This window comes from Phaethon aethereus (assembly GCF_964289735.1).
Source record: "Phaethon aethereus genome assembly, chromosome: Z".
Lineage (NCBI taxonomy): Eukaryota > Metazoa > Chordata > Aves > Phaethontiformes > Phaethontidae > Phaethon > Phaethon aethereus.
Genome location: NC_138577.1, coordinates 6,752,203 through 6,776,051, shown reverse-complemented (window position 1 = coordinate 6,776,051; position 23,849 = coordinate 6,752,203). Strand labels below are relative to the sequence as shown.

General features: G+C 36.5%; 1 protein-coding gene across 1 annotated transcript in view; it reads right to left on the bottom strand.

Moving 5' to 3' along the window:
* Positions 1-23,849, bottom strand: part of RIT2 (Ras like without CAAX 2) — a gene marked incomplete at both ends in the record, with an annotated part of 193,576 nt that overhangs the window by 138,283 nt on the left and 31,444 nt on the right. Inside the window, one exon of the mRNA XM_082013523.1 lies at positions 3,564-3,620. Coding sequence (XP_081869649.1) covers positions 3,564-3,620 — 57 coding nt within the window. The remainder of the gene's footprint in view (positions 1-3,563; positions 3,621-23,849) is intronic.

Here is a 23,849-nt window from a genome sequence, read left to right as displayed (position 1 = left end):
CTTAGAAAAAGCCCCACCAAACGCAAGGAAATACAGTATCAGTTCTGTTAGCACTACCTCCTTAAATCGTGGCTAAATTTGCGCAGTCAAGTATCATGGTCACTACTGCCACAATTTCACACCATAGAAAACATAGAGAATGGAGTTGCTAGTGCATGAAAATTAGGTAAAATATGTAGGTGTTTATTAGAGTCTTATGTCCATGTAAAGCAAAAGAAACAATAGGCCTTATCTTAAAGCTCAACTGGAGAATAGTGGACTCAGCAGGTTGGTTAATACTGAAAATCCATGGATTATCATTCAAACACATCATAGAACTTTTTTGTTACTTCCAGAGAATATCACCCTCTCAGTGACACCTATGGAAATTGTTGTTCCTTTAAATAAATTTGTCTTCTCAAACACAAATAAAACCACAGGTAGGCAGAATATCTTATTTCCAAAGAAGTACACTAAAATCTGAGGTCAATATGCCCAGAGAAGTTCAGGACAGCTCATGAGCTCCATAAACAAGTTATAAATTGCTGAGGAATGAAAGTAGCCTAAAATGTATGACACAAAAGAAAGGCAATATATTGATATCCAGAGAGATGAGTGATCTCAGACACAGCTGAAAAGGTATGTTCAATTTTCTGCTTTGCCACTCTGCCAGAGTGAAAGTAGATTTCATATGTGGCCTGTTTGGTTTTTTTTTTCTTTCCTTATCATCTGCTGCTGGGTTACTGTGAGAAACAAAACTCTGACTAGACAGATCACTGTTCTGCCCCAATATGATAACTTCCCCGTGACACAAAACATCTGTGTCTAGCTACTCGCGACCTTCAAGGAATAACCTCTCCTCTAGCAACTCCTGGCATCAGCATAATCTTGGCCTTGGATATTTTCGTTCTGGATCACCTAATATTTTTTTTGACTGATGGAATTAAAATATGCCTACCAGTGGATGCACAAAAACCCATGAGATTAATTCTGTGATTTGAGACCAGGGGCTCAAAAGTAGTAAAAGCAAGCACAACAGTATAAACTTTTTCAGTGTACTGAGATTTTTAAACGTATTTGTTATTACAGATCAGATAACAAATGATTCCTTCTATTTGGTTTTTTTTTGGTTTTATGTCCGATTTTGAAGGGTCATACCACAAAGTTACCCAAAAGGAAACATACGTACTTAGCCCAAGATAATACTCTGCTGTTTGGTACATGTTTTAGAGCATGAATAGAAATCAGCCTTTCTCAGGATGTCTTCAGCATGTTCTGAGAGACAAAAGTGCTGAACAACTAAAACTCGGAGTCGTACTTCCAGTTCTGCCTCTAGCCAGCTATGTGAGTTTGAAGTCAATATTTCATTTCTCTGTTCTCTATCACCCTCTCTCTTCTCCTATTTAGAGTGTTGGTTTTACTGAGTAGAAGCTGTCTCTTACTCAAGGAGACCTTCATCCTGATTAGGTCCTCTAGGCATTCCTGCAGTATGTACTTACAATGCATCGTAAGTTTTCCTTCCCTTTATGATTATCTATTATTCATATTGTGTCAGTGTCTAGAGACCAGTAAGTTAAGATTATGACAAGATACAATAAATGGACAAATACAGATGGCAGGTAGATAGTTAATAATAAAGATGGGTGTATGTACATAACTTAATGGTGTCAGTAACTACTAATGCTCCTGATTTCCAATTAAATATAATTGGAATTATAATTATAATTGTGCAACAAATGAATTGTACCAATTCTATTTTACCTTTTTTATAGTTGACACATCTAATTTTTATTTTGTAATGTTTTTTAATGGTTATAAAATTACTAGTTGCATGAAGAGTTTATGCATCCTTTTTTTTCCGTCTTTAAAATACCACAATTTACCAGTAGTTAATACCCAGGAAATGTGGAATACTATAGAAATAACAAATTAAAAAAAATACTACCATTAGCTGCTCTACTTAGCAATGCAGTCACTTCATAGAGGCTAAACCTGAGTTTGAAATATTAAAAAATTTCAAAGATAACAAAAAATTATTTTGGCTGGGAGGGGGGTGGAAAAAGCTTTTTTTCAAAGCAATCTTTGTAAACATTAATATTTTTAGTACCTCCCACCTATCAGGCCCAGATTCTGCCATCTTCTCCTTGGTATAAGTAAATATTTCACCTGGATAGTCCCTATAAATGCAAGGATTTTTTAGTATCAGTAAAACTAACTAATAAAATCACTCTTAAATGAATAAGCATTCAGTACTGCTGATATCTACCTTGTTGTCATATAATTTTTTTACTACATTCATTTGTATTAATAATTATAATAGTGCCTAAAAGATGCTGAACATCAAGAAAAGAACCATTTGACAACCATTCTTGACATCATAGAGTCACAGAATGGCTGAGGTTGTCAGTGACCTCTGGAGGTCATCTGGTCCAAAACCCTGCTCACGCAGGGCTACCTATAGCAGGCTGCCCAGGACTATGTCTATAGTTTTGAATATTTCCAAGGATGGAAACTCCACAATCTCTCTGGGCAACCTATGCCAATGCTCTCCTGTACTGGGGAGCCCAGAACTGGACATGGTATTCCATGTGGGGCCTCACATGGAGTGCTGGATCACCTCCCTCAACCTGCTGCCAACACTCCTCCTAATGCAGCCCAGGATACCATGAGCCTTCTTTGCCACAAGGGCACATTGCTGGCTCATGCTCAACTTGACGTCCACCAGGAGTCTGGCATGATGTGCACAGAAGATACCCAACACAACAACAGGAATCAGGGCTGTTCAAGGCATTAAATTCCCTGGGTTTATACTCTGTAAATATCTTCCAAATTCATACACAGCTTAGAAGGGGGAAAAACATTTTAAATGTTTTAGAGACACAATTTTTGCCACATCCTTTTTGAATTAACTCTTTTAGAAATAGAAATTCGGCCAACCAGAATTCATCCCAGGTTTCTCTTCCAGCTGACACTGTCCCATTGTAGTCCAACCATACAGTCATGCAATGGTCAGCATATAAAGTGTATTTCAGTGTATTGCAGGTACATGGGAATGTTTATCATTACTTAAGTTTATAACGCAGGTAAACCCAATGGAGTTAGCAGAGTCTGTGATCCCAGAGCACAACTCTAGTATATTAAATTCAGTAGTCACTTCATTTTTCTAGAGAAGGTCAACTAAGAGTTTAATAATGGCAAAGATTACTAAAATAAAAAATAAATAAATTAAAAACACACTCCAGACTGGAGTTTTTATATTATTTCAGTATTTTGAAAGACTGCTTTCTATCTTGTAACATCTTTAGGTTTTATTCCGTGATTACAATCGTACAGATATTAATAGTTATAGAGCGTGAAATCACAAGTCTGTTGTTGAAAGAGATTTTGTACGAAGCGTTTCAGGAAGGAGTAACTATGGTATAACTATGACACAATTTAATTGTCAACACAAAATTAAGGTTTCATGTAAATTTTATAAATCTTGCTCCTATCTAAGTGCTATTTAGGAGCAGCTTCTCACTGCATGGAAATCTCAAATAGGCAGAGAGATTAAAGGGCTGAAGAAGAGAATAATCTCTACTCACCTATAGTTGGATCATGATAGTCAGGGAACCGATGGCTTATGAACTGCATTGTCATTGCTGGAGAGGAGAAAAACAGGGAGGAAAAAAGAATGATATTACTGTCTTTAAATGACAACAGGGAAAAGAACAAGCAGAGGATTCAGTCATCCAAATATCAGTTAAGGAAGTGAGTCAAAAGCCTGTTTTATGTCTACAGCTGCAAGAATGCACTGGCATTACAGTGACAACTAAGAACTAATAAATGGGAAAAAATGCAAGTTAAACTTCTTTATTTGTCTTCATTTCAATTTTTTAAACTGTATTTTATCATTTTATGCTGTATTAAAATGTTACATCTTTTTAACACTTGGTAAATACTGTTAACCTGATATTGTCTACAGATGAAAATTGCCATGAAGGAAACAAAATAAAATTTACAGGGCTGATTCGTAGAAGTTTTCACGATGTTACAAAACGCCACTAACTGCAGTACCTGATTTGATTTCTGGTGCATTTTAGGAATACTTAACTCATTAAACATGTTGCAGCAGAGAAATGCTCCTATTAACCACCTAGAGCTTAATTTCTTCTGAACAGATTGTTTTATGGTTGTATATTACCTGCTTTCAGAAATTTTAGGAAAGTTGCACAAGTCTTCAGGAAAATTGCTTTGCATCATTTGGAACAGGTGACGCTCTGGAAGTGAAATTCCAATTTATGTAGAAAGCCAGAAGCATTCATATCCTGTCCAACCATGTTCCCAACATACCAGCTAAAGTTTATGGACTTTGAATAACCACGAAAGTAGGCTTGCGTATTCAATGGTCACAGTAACACCATCAGCTATTGGAAAAACATGTGAAGTTATGTTATCTTTGTTGGTTTTCCTCAGGAGTTTTAATCTCGGCTCATTTGAAAAGGAAAGGTATCTACCTAACACTGAGAGCTGTGAAGAAAAGACCTTCAAAAGTTAAATAGGTGAATCCCAATTAAACAGAAGGAAGAAAAAAAAAAAGAACTAACAGATTTTTTAAACTATCACTTGGTTTTTAAGCCAATTTCATTATTCTAATTTTTCATGTTTTTTTTAATGCTCGCATTAAAATTCCTCTATAGCTGCTATGCGGCCATTTCATTAAAAAAAAGTACCTCAACTGAATGATAACTACGAGTCACAACACATTAAACCAAACATAAGATACTGCCTTATGTCTTGAACATCTCAGCTACCTTCAAAAGCAGAGGTTATGAACAAGAAATGTGACATTTTAAAAATTCTGCGTATAAATACACCCATTCTTACAACAGCATTGTTTTAGTTTAGTGTTTGTCCTCCTTATATTTTCAAGAATCAGAGGGCTAAAGAGATAGTTTTACAAAATGATACAGACAAGAAGTATTAAACATTTATTACCATGTTAATAAATTATTGCTTCTTTAGTGTAGACAAATATAAATGTTAAGAAGCCGCATTATAAATTCATAGTAACTCAAAGAGGGTAACAGTTTAAAAAAGGCTCATTCAGGCTATACATATTATAGGGGAATAAATCTACGTGCAGTGACACTCGTGTCTTCTATATTATCTGTTGTCAGATGCATTACTTTTGAGTACTGCTTATGTTTGGACACTTTCATTTCCAGGACACCTGGTTTTTTAACCACAACAGATTTTTAGGCATCTCCATCTGATAACTGTTAGTGGTTTATAAAGAATAAATTGATGCCTAATGTGATCTGCCTAGTTTGCTCTGAGAAGCAGAGGCAGCTAGCAGAGATGCTGTTCATATGGTTTATGCCTACACATTTTGAGCTTTCTGAGGGCCTGTACCACAAATGAATTCGTTTCACCACCTCTTGCTCTTTCTTGCCAAGATTTTTTTTTTTTTTTAAATCAAACTACTCTGATCTCATTTTGTTTCCTTTTGGAGCTATGCCTGCATCACAAAATCTGTTGTTACAACTGAAACAGAAATTCTCAGAGGACACCCAGGACTCATGGTAAACATTTTTCTTCTCTCCTGAGACAGCCCCAGATCAATACATCGTTTATATCCTCATTAAATATGAGGACAGAAATAATTTGGAAGCATCCTACTCATTTTCTGATGTAAGGTGCAAAATGTTAGCCACAGGGACATGTAAAATTTCTATCTCCCAGACCACTCTGTGTGAATATGCATCATCAAATCTTTCACAGGAACCGAGGCTGCACACAAGGCTCTAGAGGCAGACCTAAGGAGGAACTTATGTCTTGTAATGCCCAGTGCAACAATACTGAATTGTACATGCCTGGTCCTAGTCTCATTCCGGAGCTCTGCATGAGCGGATTTGGCTGTATATGAGACGAATCTGGAGAGGTACGGAATTTGAGAAGGGTCTTCACAGAAGAAATGAACACACCTTGCAGTCAGCTGGCTAGGGAAATTGTGAATAAAAGCTTCCTTTTTGCATACATGTTGTCCCACAACTTCTTCCATGAGAGCCCTTTGTCGAGGGCTCCTCCTAATCACCAGGGTAAGGAACCTCTTCGGCCTCTTCGGCGCTCGTCACCTCCTGCGTAGGGACTAGCAGTCTCTCCCAGAAACAGGTTACATGGGTTTGTTTTCTCGGGAGGAATTGAGGCACACTGTCTTTTTAATCACTGAATTAAAATGTAAAATAAGGAAACTGGGGTATAAGAGGTGGGAATTGTAACCTATCTTCCTCTGTGTGTCCCTTAAAAAAAGAATTATCATTTTCTGTTAAACCCTACTGAATATTAGTGCAGCAAGCATTTTCAGAGTAGGCATAACAGACCACTTCCCCATAGGGAAAGGAACAACTAGCTTTTGGCTTTGAACAACAAACCCCTTACTCCGTGAGGATGGAGGACAAGGAAGTATCAAATCATCACGTCTGATGTACAAAAACAGTGGTGTCCAAGACATTCCGCAGCCTTGGCTGCTGAACATGCAGAAGTTAGTTTGGAATGCTGGTCAGAAGCTGGTGGAACACTTCCCAGAGAAAAAGAAGGCTCAGTCACCGCTGGCATGAAACCACAGCTGGAGCCTCAGGAATTGGACCTGCTTATAACCAACGCTGGGCTCCCCAGCAGGACCGCTGCCTTGGCTGGAATACACCGGCTTCTTCACTGATACTCACATCAGCTCCAAACTCATTTTCCAGATAGAATTAGTTTTGAAAACTAATAAAAAAATGGTATGGGCATTCCATGATGCTTTATGAAAATATTCTCCTTGGTCCCTCCTCTTTTCCTTATCCATTATCCTTTTTTACATATAAATTAACACTCACATCTAACAAATCCAAACCATCATCAGATATTTTTGCGACCATTTTGTTTTGGAAATTCAAATAATACTGCTCCAAATTTTTACAGATCTATAAATTAGGGACCTTTAACTCGAATTTATGACACACACTCTACCAAAATGTGGCTTTAAACCAGGATATTAAAACAGAATGAATGTATAAAACTGATATTTGAATAAATACATAAACATGTAAAAGCAGTCAGTTAAAAAATGGTTAAAAAAACCGCCAAAAACTTTTAATCTACAGCAGATATTGTGAAACATTTTGAATAGCAAGTTGCCTGAAAATTTTTAATGAATATTTTATAACACTGTGAAGATCATTCAATTTAAATGGGGCATGTACATCACATGACAACTATGATAAGTAAAGGGATCATTGTTTCAGATGAATAGTATCTTCTTTATATCCATCTGTGGCTAGGCAAGTGCAGATTGCTTCAGCTGAATAAATGTAAGCCTGATATGCATGAGTATGTAAGTTGAAATTTCTCTTGTGTTTTCAAAATAAAAAAGGGGTTCAGATCCTGCATTTAATTTTTAGGTCTTTCCAATTATGCTTATCCAATGTTCATTGATTATCCAGAAAGGTATACATAATACCTGTGCTGGCACAGAAATGTATAAGTTTTCTATGAAAAAGAAACTTAGTCCTGTCTGCTACTTTCAATATAATTCCTAGTCTCTTCTTAATAATATTTTATTTACCTCCAAGTAGGAAATGCCGTGCTTAGAAAAAGGCTGAGATTATATTATTTATTCTAAAGCATCCTTTTGATCACTGCAGCAATATTAAACTTCATGTAAAGAAGGTATCAACTTTTTAAAACATATGGGTTTGTGTGGGCGCCCAGGCCAACAGAAAAAATGTTTCAATACCCATGCAGTTGTGAGAGCAGGTAGAGTAGAATCCCACTGCCCTTCCAGTTTGTTCTAAATTTGACTTTTACTGACAACTTTGAAAGTAGTCCTATATCTATTTTTTCAAGGCTGAAGAGTACATTGCAACCTTTCACAATATTCTTTATGGTAATGCTATCCTTGATCTGAATATCTCATCGTGAGCTTCCTATCCCTCTTTATTCACCCAAAAACTTCCACATATTCATACTCTCCTGGGTGCTGTGTATGAACATATATTAATCCGTTTCCAAAAGAATCTTTACCCTCATCACAAAATCCTACACTTTAAATACTCAAACAAAACGACCACAGTAGTTTGAATTCACAGATCTGTGATTCCATATGGTTGATTCACTTCAGATCCACTATTCCAGTGGATCTTTAACTTGTGCTTTTATACATATTGAGGTTTCAAAGATACCAGCATAGATGACAGGCTTAAAAATACTATAATATGGTAAAGTCAGTGGACTTAGAGATTAGTTCACAAAGTTCATGGGAAAAGAAGAAAGCATATAAGTGTTATTAGCATGAAGGAGGTGGCAAAGAAGCTACAGAGTCTAGGAACAGTAGATCATATTAACGAAGTATGGACAACAGGAAGAGACTTTGTCACAGAAAAGTGATAAATATGTTAAAAGTTTAAGAGACATTCTTGCCTCTGTCAATCTGTAAAATAAAAAACTTTCTAAAAACATGGCTAAGGCATGTTGAACATACCTGATTTTATTCTTTTGATAAGGTGTTTGTATATAACTAAATACGTAAAAACGCTGCAATATCGAAGTTAGACTATTTCAGCAACTAGACAAGCATTTTATTGCTACTATTTTATTTCTGAAATACTTGATAGTTTGAACACTTCTGGTCTTTATGATGGTTTCAAACCTACAAGACTCCATGTATAATTTTCTAAAATGTATGAACTTTTCAAATGTTCATACCTGAAAACTGAATGTTGACTTCTGTTTCACTGTCTTGGGAAAATTACAAACATCCTTATAACTAACTCTTTTGGAGCTTTTTCCTCAATTTTTAGATTGACTTGTCAAGTAAAAAGTCTTTTGCAATAATTCTGCTGCCCACTGAATCTTATCAAGTAGATTTTGTAATAACAATGTGCAAACATATACATGATGAACAGTAAGAGGTGAAGACAGTAGTTTTTCCAAAATCTTATCTGCTCTCTGAATTGCATTAACACTCACAGCAACTTTGAATGGCTGGAGACACCAATAATGCTAGAATATATTGGGGGGGGGGGGGGGGGAAGAAAAAGTTAGAAAAACTCTAAATACAGTCTAAGGAAGATTTCATGTGTGTTCAATTTCTGTAAGTTTAATAGATCAAGGTAAAAAAACAAGAAGAAGGAAAAATAGTAAAGCTAAAGGGAAATTTTGCTGTGAAACAAATGGGAGATGTTAGCTATGAAGATATTTATGCTACAGATTAGAAAATATTTCTAGGCACCAGATGAGGGCTTTTCTTAAACAGAATTCAAACCTGGATGGAAGAGGCCAGAAATGTCTTTCATTTTAAGGTGCTTCCTAAGTGAAAAGATTGCCTTAAATCAGTGACACAGAAGGTTCCTTCGGAGAATTTTGCCCTCTGTTCTCAATTTCAGGTGGGGAAAATGTTAATTTAATGTATGATATTTTAATATAAATAGCACATATAATCAGGTCGTCAACTAATATCAGTGATGGAAATGAATGTTTGTTTCCCTAAATGTTATGTGCTTTTGATCTCAAACATTTTATAAAGAGAGCCTCTTGCTTTCCAGGGAGAAATTTTCATACGGAAAACATTGCTTTGTAATAACCAGGGATAACTTAAATGACCCTATATGGTCATTTATGATATACTTGTGTAGGGAAAAAAACCAAACAAGAATCTGAGAGAGCTTCATATATAATTCATGCAGTCAAAGCCAGCCCGTCTGCAGCCTTTGCTGTTTTGAACAAAATGTGTTGCACTTCTGAGGTACTGCACTGTTACCTTTTTTCCTACCCTGTACTAAGAAATCTTATGAGATAGCAGACATCTCTATCAGACAACAGCTTTCCAGGTCACAAAGGACTGCGTGATTTGAGTATACAGTATATTCCCTCTGTTTTATTTGTATTTATTTTATCTGTGCATGCTGCATTTAGATCACAATATGTTTCAGAATAAATAACTGACAGCAGGAGTCACCTGAACCAAAACAGTGAGAGTGAGAATGATGAAATAATGTTGTTACATTCAAGTGCTTTGCATCAGTGCGAACAAAAATTGTGAAACAACAGCTAAAATGTCAAAGGTGAGAGAGTTTGTTTAATGCCAATGGAGAAAAGATCATCCAAACCAACTGTCTTCCATAATGACACGTAGCTAACTTGATACAGATGGAGACCAAAACCCTTATCTGGAAAAGCATGTGAGTGACCTGCTGCACTCTGAAATCGATGGGATTAGCCATTTTACCATTGTTGAGGTGTGTGTTGTATTAGATCTGAGCACTGAACATCCATAGTGGCTGAAGATTCTGCCTACCAGAAGGTATACGAGAAGTGTCTAGAGTACCTATATTTAGCCAAAAAGATGAATGAGGAGTGATGTCTAACACATGTTATTACAGAGTTTTAAGAAATTTTAAGAGTGCAGGGAAGGCAAATAGAGAATGATTATTTATTCTTTCACCATACAAGGCAATATTATCTAGGAATAAAATATTTTTGCACATTGAGTATAGTTAACTGCATGATTGTCTCATGACATGGTAAATGGGAAAGTGTATTAAAAAATTGGATATTTTTAAAACTGGTTCTAATAAACTCAGAGATCTCACCCCACGATAAGACACACTTATCTTCATACTGCTGAAGGATGTGAAGATTTTCAAGGAGAAGTTTTAATACATTTTATTTTGTTCATATATTCTTCCCAAAATAATCACTGCAGGCTAGATTCACTGATAGGGTGCCAGCCTAAAGGCACTGTTGTTCTGACCCAGTACACCCATTTTTACATTGTTATACCCTGTAAAAAATAGGCTAAGAGCTCTACCACATCTTTTCAGGAAGGAATGTTGTGCAGTCTGTGAGCTGCAATTATTAATTTTTTAGGTATTATGATGTATTATTTATTGAGCTTTGGCTGTGAATTGAAGGCAAGCTAAATTTTGTTTCTCTGACTTAAATTCATCCTGGTGTACTAGAAAAATACAGAAGCTTGCTGTACAACAATCTAGTGCATATGCTAGGCTGCTGATACAGCATTGCTTTTTATACTGGTTTTTGCTAAAGTGATAGGTGTTTTGTTCACCTACCGAAGCTGAAGTCCACAGCGAAGAGTAGTCAGCATCAGAAAGGCAGAGTCTTAAAAGCCAAAACTCTTTAAATTAAAACTGTCTTATTAGAATGAAAATGAAACACACAAAAAACCCAAAACACATAAATTTTAAACAGAAAATTCAAGTTACTAGGACAGCCAGAAGAGAGACAGGCAACTCCTCTTGTCCGTTGAATTACACTTACAGATTGAACCTTCTGTTAACTTGTGTTGTCTTTGACTTGGTTAGACTGAGTTGCAGAAAGGCTTCTGTGGTCCCCTGAAAAATTATTTCCATCACCTCCACGGCTTGCCCATCTTCTATTTGCTCCTGTCAGCTCTGACTCTCACTGACCCATTTCGTTTCTGGGAATCCACACTTTCTTGCCAGGAAAGTCCTGGTCTTTCTCTCCGTCCAGGACGTCCCAGCTAGATTGCTCATTTCCTTGTTAAAAAAGCGTAATATACAAAACTACTAGGGAAACATGTTAAAACAAATCTCAAGAGGAAAAAAAAGCAAACCCAAAAATGAACACTTAGGGCGATTGAAATAGGAGAGCTAGTTCTGCTGTTTGGACTGCAGAACGGAAGAAAAGCTTGTTCAGATAATTTTGTACCCTCTACCATTGTAAAGTAAGAGCAGACTGTAATCAAAATACATTGAAATGGAGTTGGTGGTGACAGAACAAATCAGAAAACAACTTTCTTTGGAGAATATTCACAGTTTTATAATCTCTCCTCTTGCATCAGAAGGAAACAAAGGATTTGATACAGAAATCTGTATGTTGTGGCAATATGTGGCCCCAGGGTAAAAGCTAAGAATCGGGAAACGCATGAGGAGAATCACTCCCTCAGAAAGAAAAGGTAGAAAAAAAATCTTTGTTTTGTTTTGGGACCCACCTTGAATGGATAAATAGAAATCACTAATCTCAAAGTCTCTCTCAAGCTGCTTTTTTTTCACAAGCATTAGATGTAAAGACATGAGTTCTCACTATTTCTTTTCAAAGTGTGATCAGTGGAACAAAGACATATACTAGCTACTGGTTGCAGCTTTCCAGCAGGGACTGAAGGACAAAAAGAGAAATTGTGCACAATTTCATCCTAGACTTGAGAAACTTTTCAGCAAAAGTGCTCTCACTGCAGAAAACTTCCATGTCTTCTGAATCAGCGCATTCTAGTGAAAAATGGTTGTCCTAAAAACTTCTGACTAACATTAATATCTACATCCAGACGCAGTTCCTGGTGCAATATAGGAAGGCAGAAGGCACTACATTGTAAAATTCATGTTAAACATTCTGTTCAGTGTTTAAGGAAACAGGGAAGCAGATGAGACTTGTATTTATTCCCCATATAAGAGACATCATCATAGCATGATACAAATTAATGATAATGACAAGGTAGATTGCTACCACTTATGCACCATTTCCTCCGTAGTACGTCCCTGACCCCTCCAGAAAGGTCTCCCACAAAAATACTGAACATTCCCTACCCTGCTTAGTTTATGCAACTTGACAAGGTGCATTAATAAACAGAAATTACTTCTGGTAAATGCTGCCATTAGCACATTTTCCCACTGTGTTTCTTCCATCAAGTTAAAATGGGTGAGAAAAATTAATGCGTCTTCTACTGTACTTCAGCTAGAAAATCCAGGGGTAACTTGAGCCTTCCATTAGTGAGCAATCCAAAATGTAATGACATAAAAAGGTTTTAAACCAGTCTCCAGTATAATGTGAATTTTAAACGAGAATACATTGAATAAAGCTAGAAAGACTCACTTTTCACATATTATTTCAGAGAACAATAGAACTGATGTTGAAGCATTACAAATAGACATTTTCAATTAAAGTCAGTGGATAAATCTCCTAATTTTACAAAGGAAGTACAGCAAACAAGAGATAAATATAGGGTAGTTCTTTATACAAGTGGGCCCTGACTTGCAGCTACCATTCTCAAGTATAATTACCTCACTGTGAAAAAGACTTTCAAGGAAGGATAAAGTCATTTCATTCCATGGAAAGAAACCTCTCAACACTGACATTTATTTCTCTCTCTTTTTTTAACTGCTGACACGTTTCCATGTAATGATAACTTGAGATGCTCTGACTTGGTTTACTGCTCTTTCAGGTAGTGGTAAACTGAGATTGTTTGCTGGTTCCCTAACATAAACCAGTGGTTAGTTCCTGTGATACCTTCTATGTGAAATTATACCCCATACATCAAGTAGTGATGAATTGGCAGTGACAGCAGCTGTATTTTCCTGCGAGTGGGAGAATTGTTGCTGTTCTTTTATGTAGTACCAACTTTTCTGTACTTCAAACTTACGGTCTGGAAAATTGATGACACATCAAAGAGGAAGATACAGCAACTCTTCCATTTAAGCCCTCACAGAAGTCTTATTCAGAGTTAAAACACAGCTCAGCTCTTTTTTTTTTGCTTTTTTTTTTGCTTTTTTTTTACCAATTCTAGGATTTCTCAATATGCCAGTTGAAGTCTTGGAGAGGATAACATGCGGATTCGCAGATATTGTTGGTAGTCAATTCCCTTTAGCTTAATAGGGTTTAGGTGTTTATCTGTCCTTGCTGATCCGAACCATAACCTACATCTCTCTCAAAAATTCAAATCTGTTTTTTAAAGGTGTTGATGATTAGAATGATGAACTCGTTTCCTGCTACAGAATGAACATTCATTGAAATGAAAATACTTCGTGGGGAAAAAATTGACTTGCATGAAATTCAGGAGACGAAACTAAATGAAATAGTGGTAAATTTACTGCTTTGGATTGGTAGTATCAAAATTATTCAAAGCACAGAGCTGATTTATTAATTTTACTGTTAAATATTTCATAGCATATTACCTATATTTATACTTCTACTATAAATTAGATGATTTATAGATAATTTTTCATCACTTTCATGTTCTTTTTCAAAATTTCTATTTACCAGGGTAGTTTAATATGCTGCCTTTCTCTTTCACTGCAAAACATAAACAAAACATAAAATACTGTATTTTGCTCACAAATTCTCTGATCCATTCTTTTAACATCTGACACGATTTTTCTAGTTACATCAATGGTGTTCAAATCATATTTAAAGGAAATAGACTAACAAAGAAGGAAGCATTTCTGAAGACAGATCTAAAGCCGGAAAACTGACACCAGGACGTGGCTAAATCACAATAAAAATCTGAATTCATCAAGTATATTTGATTATTCCCATAATGCTGTCCTCAACAATTTATTTCCTACTAATACACTTTAACTTATATTTCTCTCAGTGGAGATAAATATCACAAAATTTGCATTCTATGAGTTTAAAAGTGTTCATAACTACAGACATGACTTTGAACTGAACATATTTTCCTTGTCAGATCTCAGAGATATTTCTCTCTCAGTTAATTAGGCAACACTTCACAATGAAGTCAACTGTGACACATTATCACTTATACCAACATGAGTTCTTACTGTCTTTTCTACTGTATCAGAAGAATTTCTGTAAGATTAAGGAAGGATGAGGCTTTTCAGTTGGTGAAGCTCTGCAGTTGTTTATTCCCCTCTGCACGCACACGTGCACACACGCAAACCAAAAAGCCTGGTAATTTTGAACTGTTACCCAAAAAGCAAATCAAACAGTTGAGAAAGCCTGGAACTGAGGATAAATCGAGTCTTCTGGATGGGGAAGAAGTAGTTCTGTTTTGCTGCCAGCACCACTTAGAGCATGGTTAGGCAGGGAAAGTGAAAATCGCAAAGGTAACTATATTGAAAAGAAATTGCTGAAATAAGACTGGAATTCTGGGGCAATCCTGTTCCGTTGTAAATCAACTCCTAGATTTATCCCTCTTATTCAATACTCTTACAGTATTCAAATACGCATTTCAGCTGCAATAGCATAAATGCGGGCAAGAGGAAAGCTATCGGTTTGCGCTGGCAGACTCTGAAGGGCTGCGGGTTTTGCGTGCCGACTTTCGGTGCCTGCCCGCCATAAATGCTGCCTTTCTAATTCCTCTGCGAGACACCAGACTCCTCCTGGTAACAGCTGATGTATGTGTTTCCCAGAGGATTCCTGATATTGCTCAAAGACACCCGAGAGGCCCTAAACATTCAGCTGGGAGGATCTGACCTCTGCAGATTTTAGACACCCTGGAATAGACACCCTACAGTTCTAAACGACCTTCACATTTTAAGGGCATGGAAAGGGATATAGTAGCTAACCACCTAGAGGCTTCAGAAGCTGCATTGATTGGGAAGAAGAGAGCTTCTAGATCTGGAAAACCACATGTAATTTGGAGACAAAACACTGGGAAATAATGAGCTATCTGAGAGGACAGTGCTGGCCCTAGGCTTTCTAGTACTTTTCCTTTACAAAGACTTAATAACCACTGTAAAACTACTGAAGAAGGCTTATGTGATCATGTGAATCTGGGGAGAGGTGTTTCTAGTTTTTGGCTCTGCTATTGGATCTTTATCCTTTGACTATCACCAACATCTTTTTTGCCTCAGTTTCCACACTGGCAAAAAAACCCAACCCAGTAATACGGACAGAAAGCTCTGAGATTACAGCATTTCTGCATGAGATCTGGCTGTGAAGGCATCCCTTAACTGTTAATCTAAAATCGAGTTAATAAAACCATAAAATTTTTAAGAACCGATTTAACCAATCCCTTCAACATGAAATTATCTGGATGAAAGAAGGCAGGAGGTATAAGATCAAACACCTTACACAGCAAATATGAGTTACTAGTACAGTGGAGATGAAGAGACTATAAAGTACAAGGGCGATAAAGTAAAATAGCTACATATCTTCTCATCCTCTTCTCCCTCTTACAGTACAAACCCGACTGGAAGTTTACATCTGCCACGAGCGCATTCATATTGCTTGACACATGTCCACGCTACGTTATGATGATATATTGACAGCGGGCACAGTTGCAAGACATGTTTGGGGGTGAAAGGTAGCACTTCAGGCACTAAGAGGTGATTTATTATAGCATTAGCGTGACACTGAAAAGGTCAAAGCTACAAAACACATACAAAAGTTCTAGAGGGCTGGTTGTATTTTCACAGAGAAAATCTACATTAGCTAATTCAGGTTTGTACCCTCAGTGTGAATAAGAAATGTTAAAGCTATCAATGCTAGCAACATGGAAAGAGTTGACAATGGTTTTTTCCCTACAGCTGGCAAGGGGTTGGCTCATGACCCATAGAATAGGCTGAGTGTCAGTCTTTCATCCTTCTGGCGTAAACCCACTTTCATGTATTTCGTAATGCACTTTCTGCCCTTGATGCACTCGTTTATTCTGGCGTGAACCTCGCTGTCTCAAAGGTGTATGGTGCTATGTGTTACTTTAGCTTGATCGGTGACAGAAGCCGTATTTGGTCACCCTAGACCTTTCCGTGCAAGACCAGCAGCAGGTGAAACAAAACCAAACCAAACCCCAAAACTCTCCTCCGCCCAAACAAGCAAGCAAACAACGCAGAGTGGACTTAAAGGAGTCTCAAAATCTTCCCTCATATTAGAGGCAAAAGTCTTCCCAGGATTTCTGGAGCTTAATTGGGAACACAATATATTGGGATGGGACTGATTAGTAAAAACAGTTCTTTGAACTGTGAAAAAAATCCTTAAAACCAAAATGACCTTCTTATTCATAAAAGGCCATAAAGACACGGATATGTTTAGCCATTTCTGGATTTTCCTAATTACTCCAGAAAGTTGTTCCATAATCAGATCCCATTAACAAAAATAATTTTGTCCCTGGGTTAGGAGCTGTACCTCATCTACTCCATCATAGGACTAAGATTTATGTTTTCCTAATCCCTGCAGTAATTATAACACTGAAATACTTACTTGGTGGTGCAGTGGTATCATATCTGTCCCTGAAGATAAGGATTCGGGAGCTGATGGGAAACAGCAAAGGAACTTTTTCAAGACCCTGATAAGCTTATGACTACCTAAAACACAAGGCAACACACAGCTTTAGGTTACAACTGGAAATGTTTCTTCATGTACGCTAAAAAGGATTTGGAAGGACTTTTAGAGGCTCAGTGAAGAAGATGGTATTGAAATAGTCCATATCCCAACAGTGTGATGACACTGTGCTATGCCGATTCAGAAATGAGTCAGCTCAGTTACCAGAAAAAAGGAGAATCAGGTCTTTTTTGAAGGTACTTGCAGTGATATAGATGTGACAGAATGACTCATCTGTCATCAGTGTTTTAGTCAGCAAAGACTTTGGCTCAATGGCAAGTATTTATAACTGGAAAATAAAAGGATGCAATCAAAATGAACTAAGCAAAAAAGATCTGGATGTTAAGCCTGTTCTATAACATCCAACTATGAGGTCATTAAATCTGTAACCCTCAACACCATTTTAATGCTAGTATCTGTCCAAGTCCAACCTACTGAACAATGTGCTTTATCCATTTCTGGCTGTTCCAGATTCAGAGGATATAAATTTGCTGCAGCACTCACCTAAGCACAGAGTGATAAATCTCTGTCCATTTTCTTGTGAAAAGAATTTTTTTCATCCGTAGTGTTTCCTTCAGTACAGGTTTCACCTCAGGTTTAAATGGCATGCATGATAGGCCTTGGGATCTTTTCCTTTGAGAGATCTTTCCATAAAGCTTTTGAAGGACATCAACCAAGATCCACAGAAATCAACGGGAACTTTTCCACAATGCTCATTCCACAATGTTCTTGAGTAGGAGCAAGTAAATGTCTTTCTAAAGAAATTATAATGGGTGATATTGTGACTCCTCTGAAGTCTGAGTGGCAAACCTTTCTTTGTCATTATTGAGGTTGGAATTTCTCTGATATCAATGTATGACTGTGGGTATTTGCTTTTACATCGTATAAGGGAATACATTCACTACCTATAATTTTGCTTTGGTTCAAATATATTTTCACAACACAAAATTTTAATGATTTTCTATATGGAAAAACATTAGAAGAAATACCTACAAAGCACAACCTTCTTTTTCTATCTTTTAGTTTAAAAAAAAAAAGAATCCTGCAGTAGATAGGCAGGAAAGTATGAGAAATTCAGTAGGTATAAAGTGATCTTTCCCAGTATATACTTTTCTACCACTAGCATTCAGCGGTTTAGGCACTTCCTTAACTATTGATCACATCTGGCACAAAGTGTCGCACTCAAATTTCACATGGCTATAGAGTTGCATCTGGAAGTTTCTTTGACCCACTGTCTATCCTCCATGAGGCTAGTCCTAAATTAGGCTATGATAGATACATTCAGCTAAGATAAAAAAGATTTACAATTATAGAGGGTCTTCAAATCTGTGCATAGGTGAAACCCAAGCAATTATGGAGTACGTATGTCCTGTTAAAATTATTTGCTGGCAACTGCAAATTGACTTAATCCACTTTATGATCAAACCAGAGCAAGAGCTGTTAGTGACATTCAGGAGGCCTTGATTCTCAGCTAGGTTTTTTTACTCAATAGATCACACTTTTTCTCAGAAGTTTTCTAACAATCAGGGAATAATTTTTTGCTATAAATAAAGGCAAATATTTGCTGGGGGGAAAAAAAAGTTAAAGGTACCTACAAAATTACTTCACCTTCCAGTTTCTCATCAGAGTGATCTAATCTGTTAGATGCTTCATCAAGTAAGAGCTGAGGAGGCTACTGGTCTTACGAGCGTCACCATGTTTATCCCTTCCTCTCTGTAGGCTGTATTTTTCCCAGGTGTAAAATGGTCAAAGTGATACAGTTTTTCTTTGCAATGTGAGTTTTGTGTTGTACTATAGAAAGAGCTATATGAAAGCTAAATTTTACCAAAAAAAAAAGACATATTGTATTTTTTATTTCATACAGCTGGTCTGCATTTGTGTTTTTTGAAATTATGATGGATGAAATGTTGACTGCACTAAGGCCAGGGGGAGTGCATATGAATTTCTCTTATTTTCTATGTGATAACCTTCCCTTTTCAGAAGCATTTGGTAATGGATTTCTCCTTAATTTGATACATTTAAACAACAAGTTCATTTAAGATTTTAATACTTTTAAACTTGGGAAAAATATCTGGGAAACAGAAACATTCAAGAAAGCAGAAATAATGTAAAAGCAAGACATAGTAGAAGTTTAAATTATAATTTATTTATATATTTAATTAATTAAACAAAATTATCATTATCATCTCTATATGTCTATCAAAATTTATATATTCTATAATGCATGTTCATTGCTACCTCTAATCATATATGCTTTTGAAGTAAAAACTGGAGCACTTGTTTTACTTTAAATTCAGTGAGGCTATTTGTATGTTTAAAGATAGAACTATGCTTATGTGAATTGTCAAAACTGGGTGTAATCTGCTAATTTGCAAAATTCGGCAATCCTCAGTGAGTTCTGTTATTATCGTGTTGAATTAGAAAAAATGTACACTGTTGAAAATCAAATCAAACCAGAAGTGTTCTGGATAGAGTAAGATATTTAGAGAAACTGTCATAAAAAATGTATGTTTAGAAGCTAAAGAGAAAAATCTATTTAATATGCTTCTGCATTTTAAAATATTTATATATTCAATATATTTCAATTATTGACAATTATTTAGAGAAAATAAGGTTTTAAAGAAACTAATATTGTAATATATTACCAGCCTTGTATATCATCTTGATAAATGGCTGATATGGTGGCACAACTAAAACTGTGAGTTTTTTACTTATTTTATTGTAACTGGAACAAATTGGATAAAATATATCATGAAACAGAATTTTGTAAAACCCCCAATCAAGACGAAAATGTCCATCTCAGGAAGACCACTACGTGATTCTCTATGAATTGGTGCCTGGAAGCCAGTGGTCCTTCAGGGCATTAGCTGAAGAGCTCATTGCAGTATGCTATAAGGACAAGACAAATGTACATATAGGGTTCCTTTTCACCTATGTCAAAACCAAACTCGGGCACAGCGGCTTGCAGGATAGTTTTGTCTTCTTGGCAGTTTAAGCACTCTGAGCAAAACAACTTTTTCTTTGTTACCGTAACAGAGGTCGGACAAACAGAAGGTCTGACTATGACTATCCAAAGAGAGATAAATAACCCAGGAAGCGGGATGAGGCAGAAAGCTTTATTATTAGTTTAAAGACTTCTGGAGGAGAGTTTATAGGGAAGCCGAGTAACAAGTTGCAAACAACATGAAATGTTTATGCATGTCTGTGGAACCCAGTTATTCTTCTCTGTCTTCCTGTCTTCCTCTAATTTACTGTTCTAATCAACAGACCTATTTTCTGCCCCCTTGGATACTACCAGCCCCCTTATGGGTTGACGTAAATAACAAACAGCTCTAGCCCTTGGCTTCACCAATATGAAACACTATATACAAAATGAGTTACTGCAAATAAGGCAAAGGCTAGTGTCATAAAGCTGTCACCTTTACTTCCAGGATTTTCCTTCCTAATAGACCTACACACTTGCTTGTTATCATCCACAGTAATTTTTTTCTAAAATGCTGAAGCTGCTATTAGTCAGATACAAAATCATTTAGGGGCAGCGAGCAAAGGTATTTTTCCTTAATAAACAGCAGGGTAGACAATAACTGTTGGAAATTTTGGAGTTATTTCTGCCAAAGAGAGCATGATTCTGCACTCCGTGGGGTTAATGAGAAAACTCCTGTATTCTGGGGAGCTGGGAAGGATCTGACTAAACTCTTCACTAAATACTCTCAGGTCATTGGGACGCTGAAGCAACTGTGTTCCAAGATACAGCTGGGGACTTCTCTTCATGGGTGTATCTCTGCTCCCACCCTACCTGTTTTTTAAATTACAGCTTGAGTTAAATTTAGCAGCTATAAATAACAGCAGAATTAACCAAACCATGTGTGCACTACAGTCTAATATGTACAGCACAGCAGTTTGAAGCTGACATTTGATTTAGTAAGGGGGAAATCTCAGATGATTTTTGAGGTCTGGTTGCATAAACCAATCAAAAGTTCAAAGACATCATGATGAAGTGTGGCATTAGAATCTATTACATACAAATGCAAACATTCAGGCCTTATTTCAGTGGATGAGTCTGTTCAGCTGTATGAGGTCTTTCTGGCTCTTTTCTCTGCCTTTTTCAATATTTATGATCGCTCCGAAATTCGTATTTATACTAGGGAGAGACTGCAGTTCTAGCCTTTGCCTTGATATAGACATCTGTGTTCAGCCCTAGAGCTGAATGACTTTCAACTTTGGTTTCTATCCTCTGGTCTCTACCTGCTGCTCACTGAAGTCAACGGATCAGGTTAAAGAGATCCTTGGGTTATACCCACAGCCCTAAAGTGAACATACATTTCAGCAGCTTGGGTGCACAGACTTGAGAAGGCACATGTTTGTTCCCAAGTTAAGCAGAATGAGTATCCTAAATGTCATAGATGCCCAGGTTTTGACTGAAGAATCTGCAACAGATAACCTCACCTTTAGAATAGATGCAGCAACTTACACCCAGTATTTAAAATTTAGTTGCATGAGCCCTCTGAGCACAACAAACATTACAGCAACCCCCTGAAGCTCAGAACACTGCCAATAACTGCGAATCACCATCTGGCCCAGCACCAATGGCTGGATCATTTCTGGGAAAAGACAATTTACAGAACGAGCTCAACCAATAAACTTCATGTCTCTCATGGTAAGAGACCTATGCTGAAGGTGCACTGACTCATGGGTTACAAAAACAACAAAGAAATGCTAATCTTTTGTGTCTCCTAAACTAATTCTCACCTTAACCCAAACTAATTGCTCAAAATTCTGTCCTTCTTCTATGGCCCAAATTAATTCAAAATTTTGTAACTCATTTTATTCAATGGTCTCAGCACAATTCCCTTTCACTTCAACAACACTCCCTTGCGTAAGCATTACTTAAATCTTCTTTAATGCCTCAAAGATGTTACAAACAAACTGCGTCTTGGACACCTGCGAGGAGCTGAATTTCAACCACTTACCTAGAACAAACTCTATCTCACAATTCTTCAGAAGAGTTATTTTTATTCCAATTTTCCTAATGTACTTCTCAAGCAAGATGAAATAAATACCTAGACACACGAGGAAGACTATTAGCAGGAGACAGCTGTGATTTCTTACCCCTTACCGCAATTCCACACTTCCTAGGAGTTGTTATGGAACTTTATGGTGATGAGGGTCTGGTTTCTCCTGGTACCAAGTGAAGAAATGTCACTTATTATAATTATTGTTAAAATAACTATGTGAATGGAACATTACACATTAGTAATTCATAGAGAAGTACTCTTTGTCTTGGGTCTATCCTTTCTATATTTTTGTGAGATGTAGACAAAACTAAGCATTCGATTTGTTATCTGAAGCTCTTCTTTAGCATTAATCATATGGTCGAATTTGCACTGGATGCTGCAAAAATCTGAAGTGATGAATACTGAATAAGCAGCTAGTGGGATCATCCAACAATAAGTCACACTTCTACCTGCCCAATTTTACATTGCAATGTTAGTCACAGAGTGAAAAACAGTACTAACTGTAAATGACAATTTAATTCTGTGCTCTGGTCACTTTATAAAAGTAGCTCTTAAAAGAGCATATGGTCCAAATGGTAATTGGACACACAAATACATATATATGTGTATTTATGTATGCATGTATGTAGTTCTACTTGCACATATAGATACATGTACTTACACATTCCTTTTTTCTCTGGAGTTGACAACACTCTATGGCACACCAACATTGGCATATGAACTGCATGGTGGATTTAATGAATTTAGCACGGTTTTGTGCTACCTTGTAATTTAGATTTTCAACCTTTTATATGTTTGCATTATATACATATTTATGCACACACTCGTACATACAGACACACATGTATACACACAAACGCATGTATACATTTCTATTCTGGAGCATATACATATTCTATATAGACAATTTATTTCTGCACTGCCATAATGCCCCACCTGAAGCACTAACTACTGAAGAGCCAGCGTAACCCGTGATATTCAGGTTAGCTCAAGGGGACAGAATGAGAGTCCATTAGTGTACAACTAAAAAAAGCAAAACTTGTCTTTCTTCAACTCCAGTACAACTAAAAAAATCCATATTATGTGCCTGAAGGGAATATTAAAATACTCTTTATGAGAGACCGTAGGTAAACAAATACATCTTCCTTTAGGATTATGTAGATCATACACAAATTATACACTAAAACCAACCACAGTATCTTCATTGTAGTTTGCATAACATAAATGTTTTCTCTTAAAAAGGCAGCATGCATCTCACATGTTATCAGTTTAACCTACTTATTACATTTCCTGATAAAGACAGACATGATTTTAGGAAAAAATATTAGGAAAAATTAAAAATTATGAAGTTGCATTTTATGGTAAATGAAATTGAAACGTGTTACTTTATCTGATCAAGTGGGAAAGTGTAAAATTTACATTTTAACTTACAGCAGTATTTATATGGGAAATACATTGATTACTGTAAAGTAGAATATATAACTTACAAGATAATGAAATTATGATGAACTAGATCAACATCAAGCTTCTTGTACTTGGAATATTTACATGCTTCCCAGAGAATTATGTAATTTTGGGTAGAATATATGGATTAAACCCAAAATTTCATGCAATACACAAGAACGCAAATCTGAAGTTAAAATATCATCTACTGACATGAAATACCCTTTACATAGTACACAGGCTGCCATTGTTCATTTAAGAGATGCTTTGAAGCCAGACTTCAGGAGTCCTTCATGAAAAAATGAAAAAAACCCTCAAGGCAACTACATTTTGTATTTCAGTTAGACATTTTCAGCA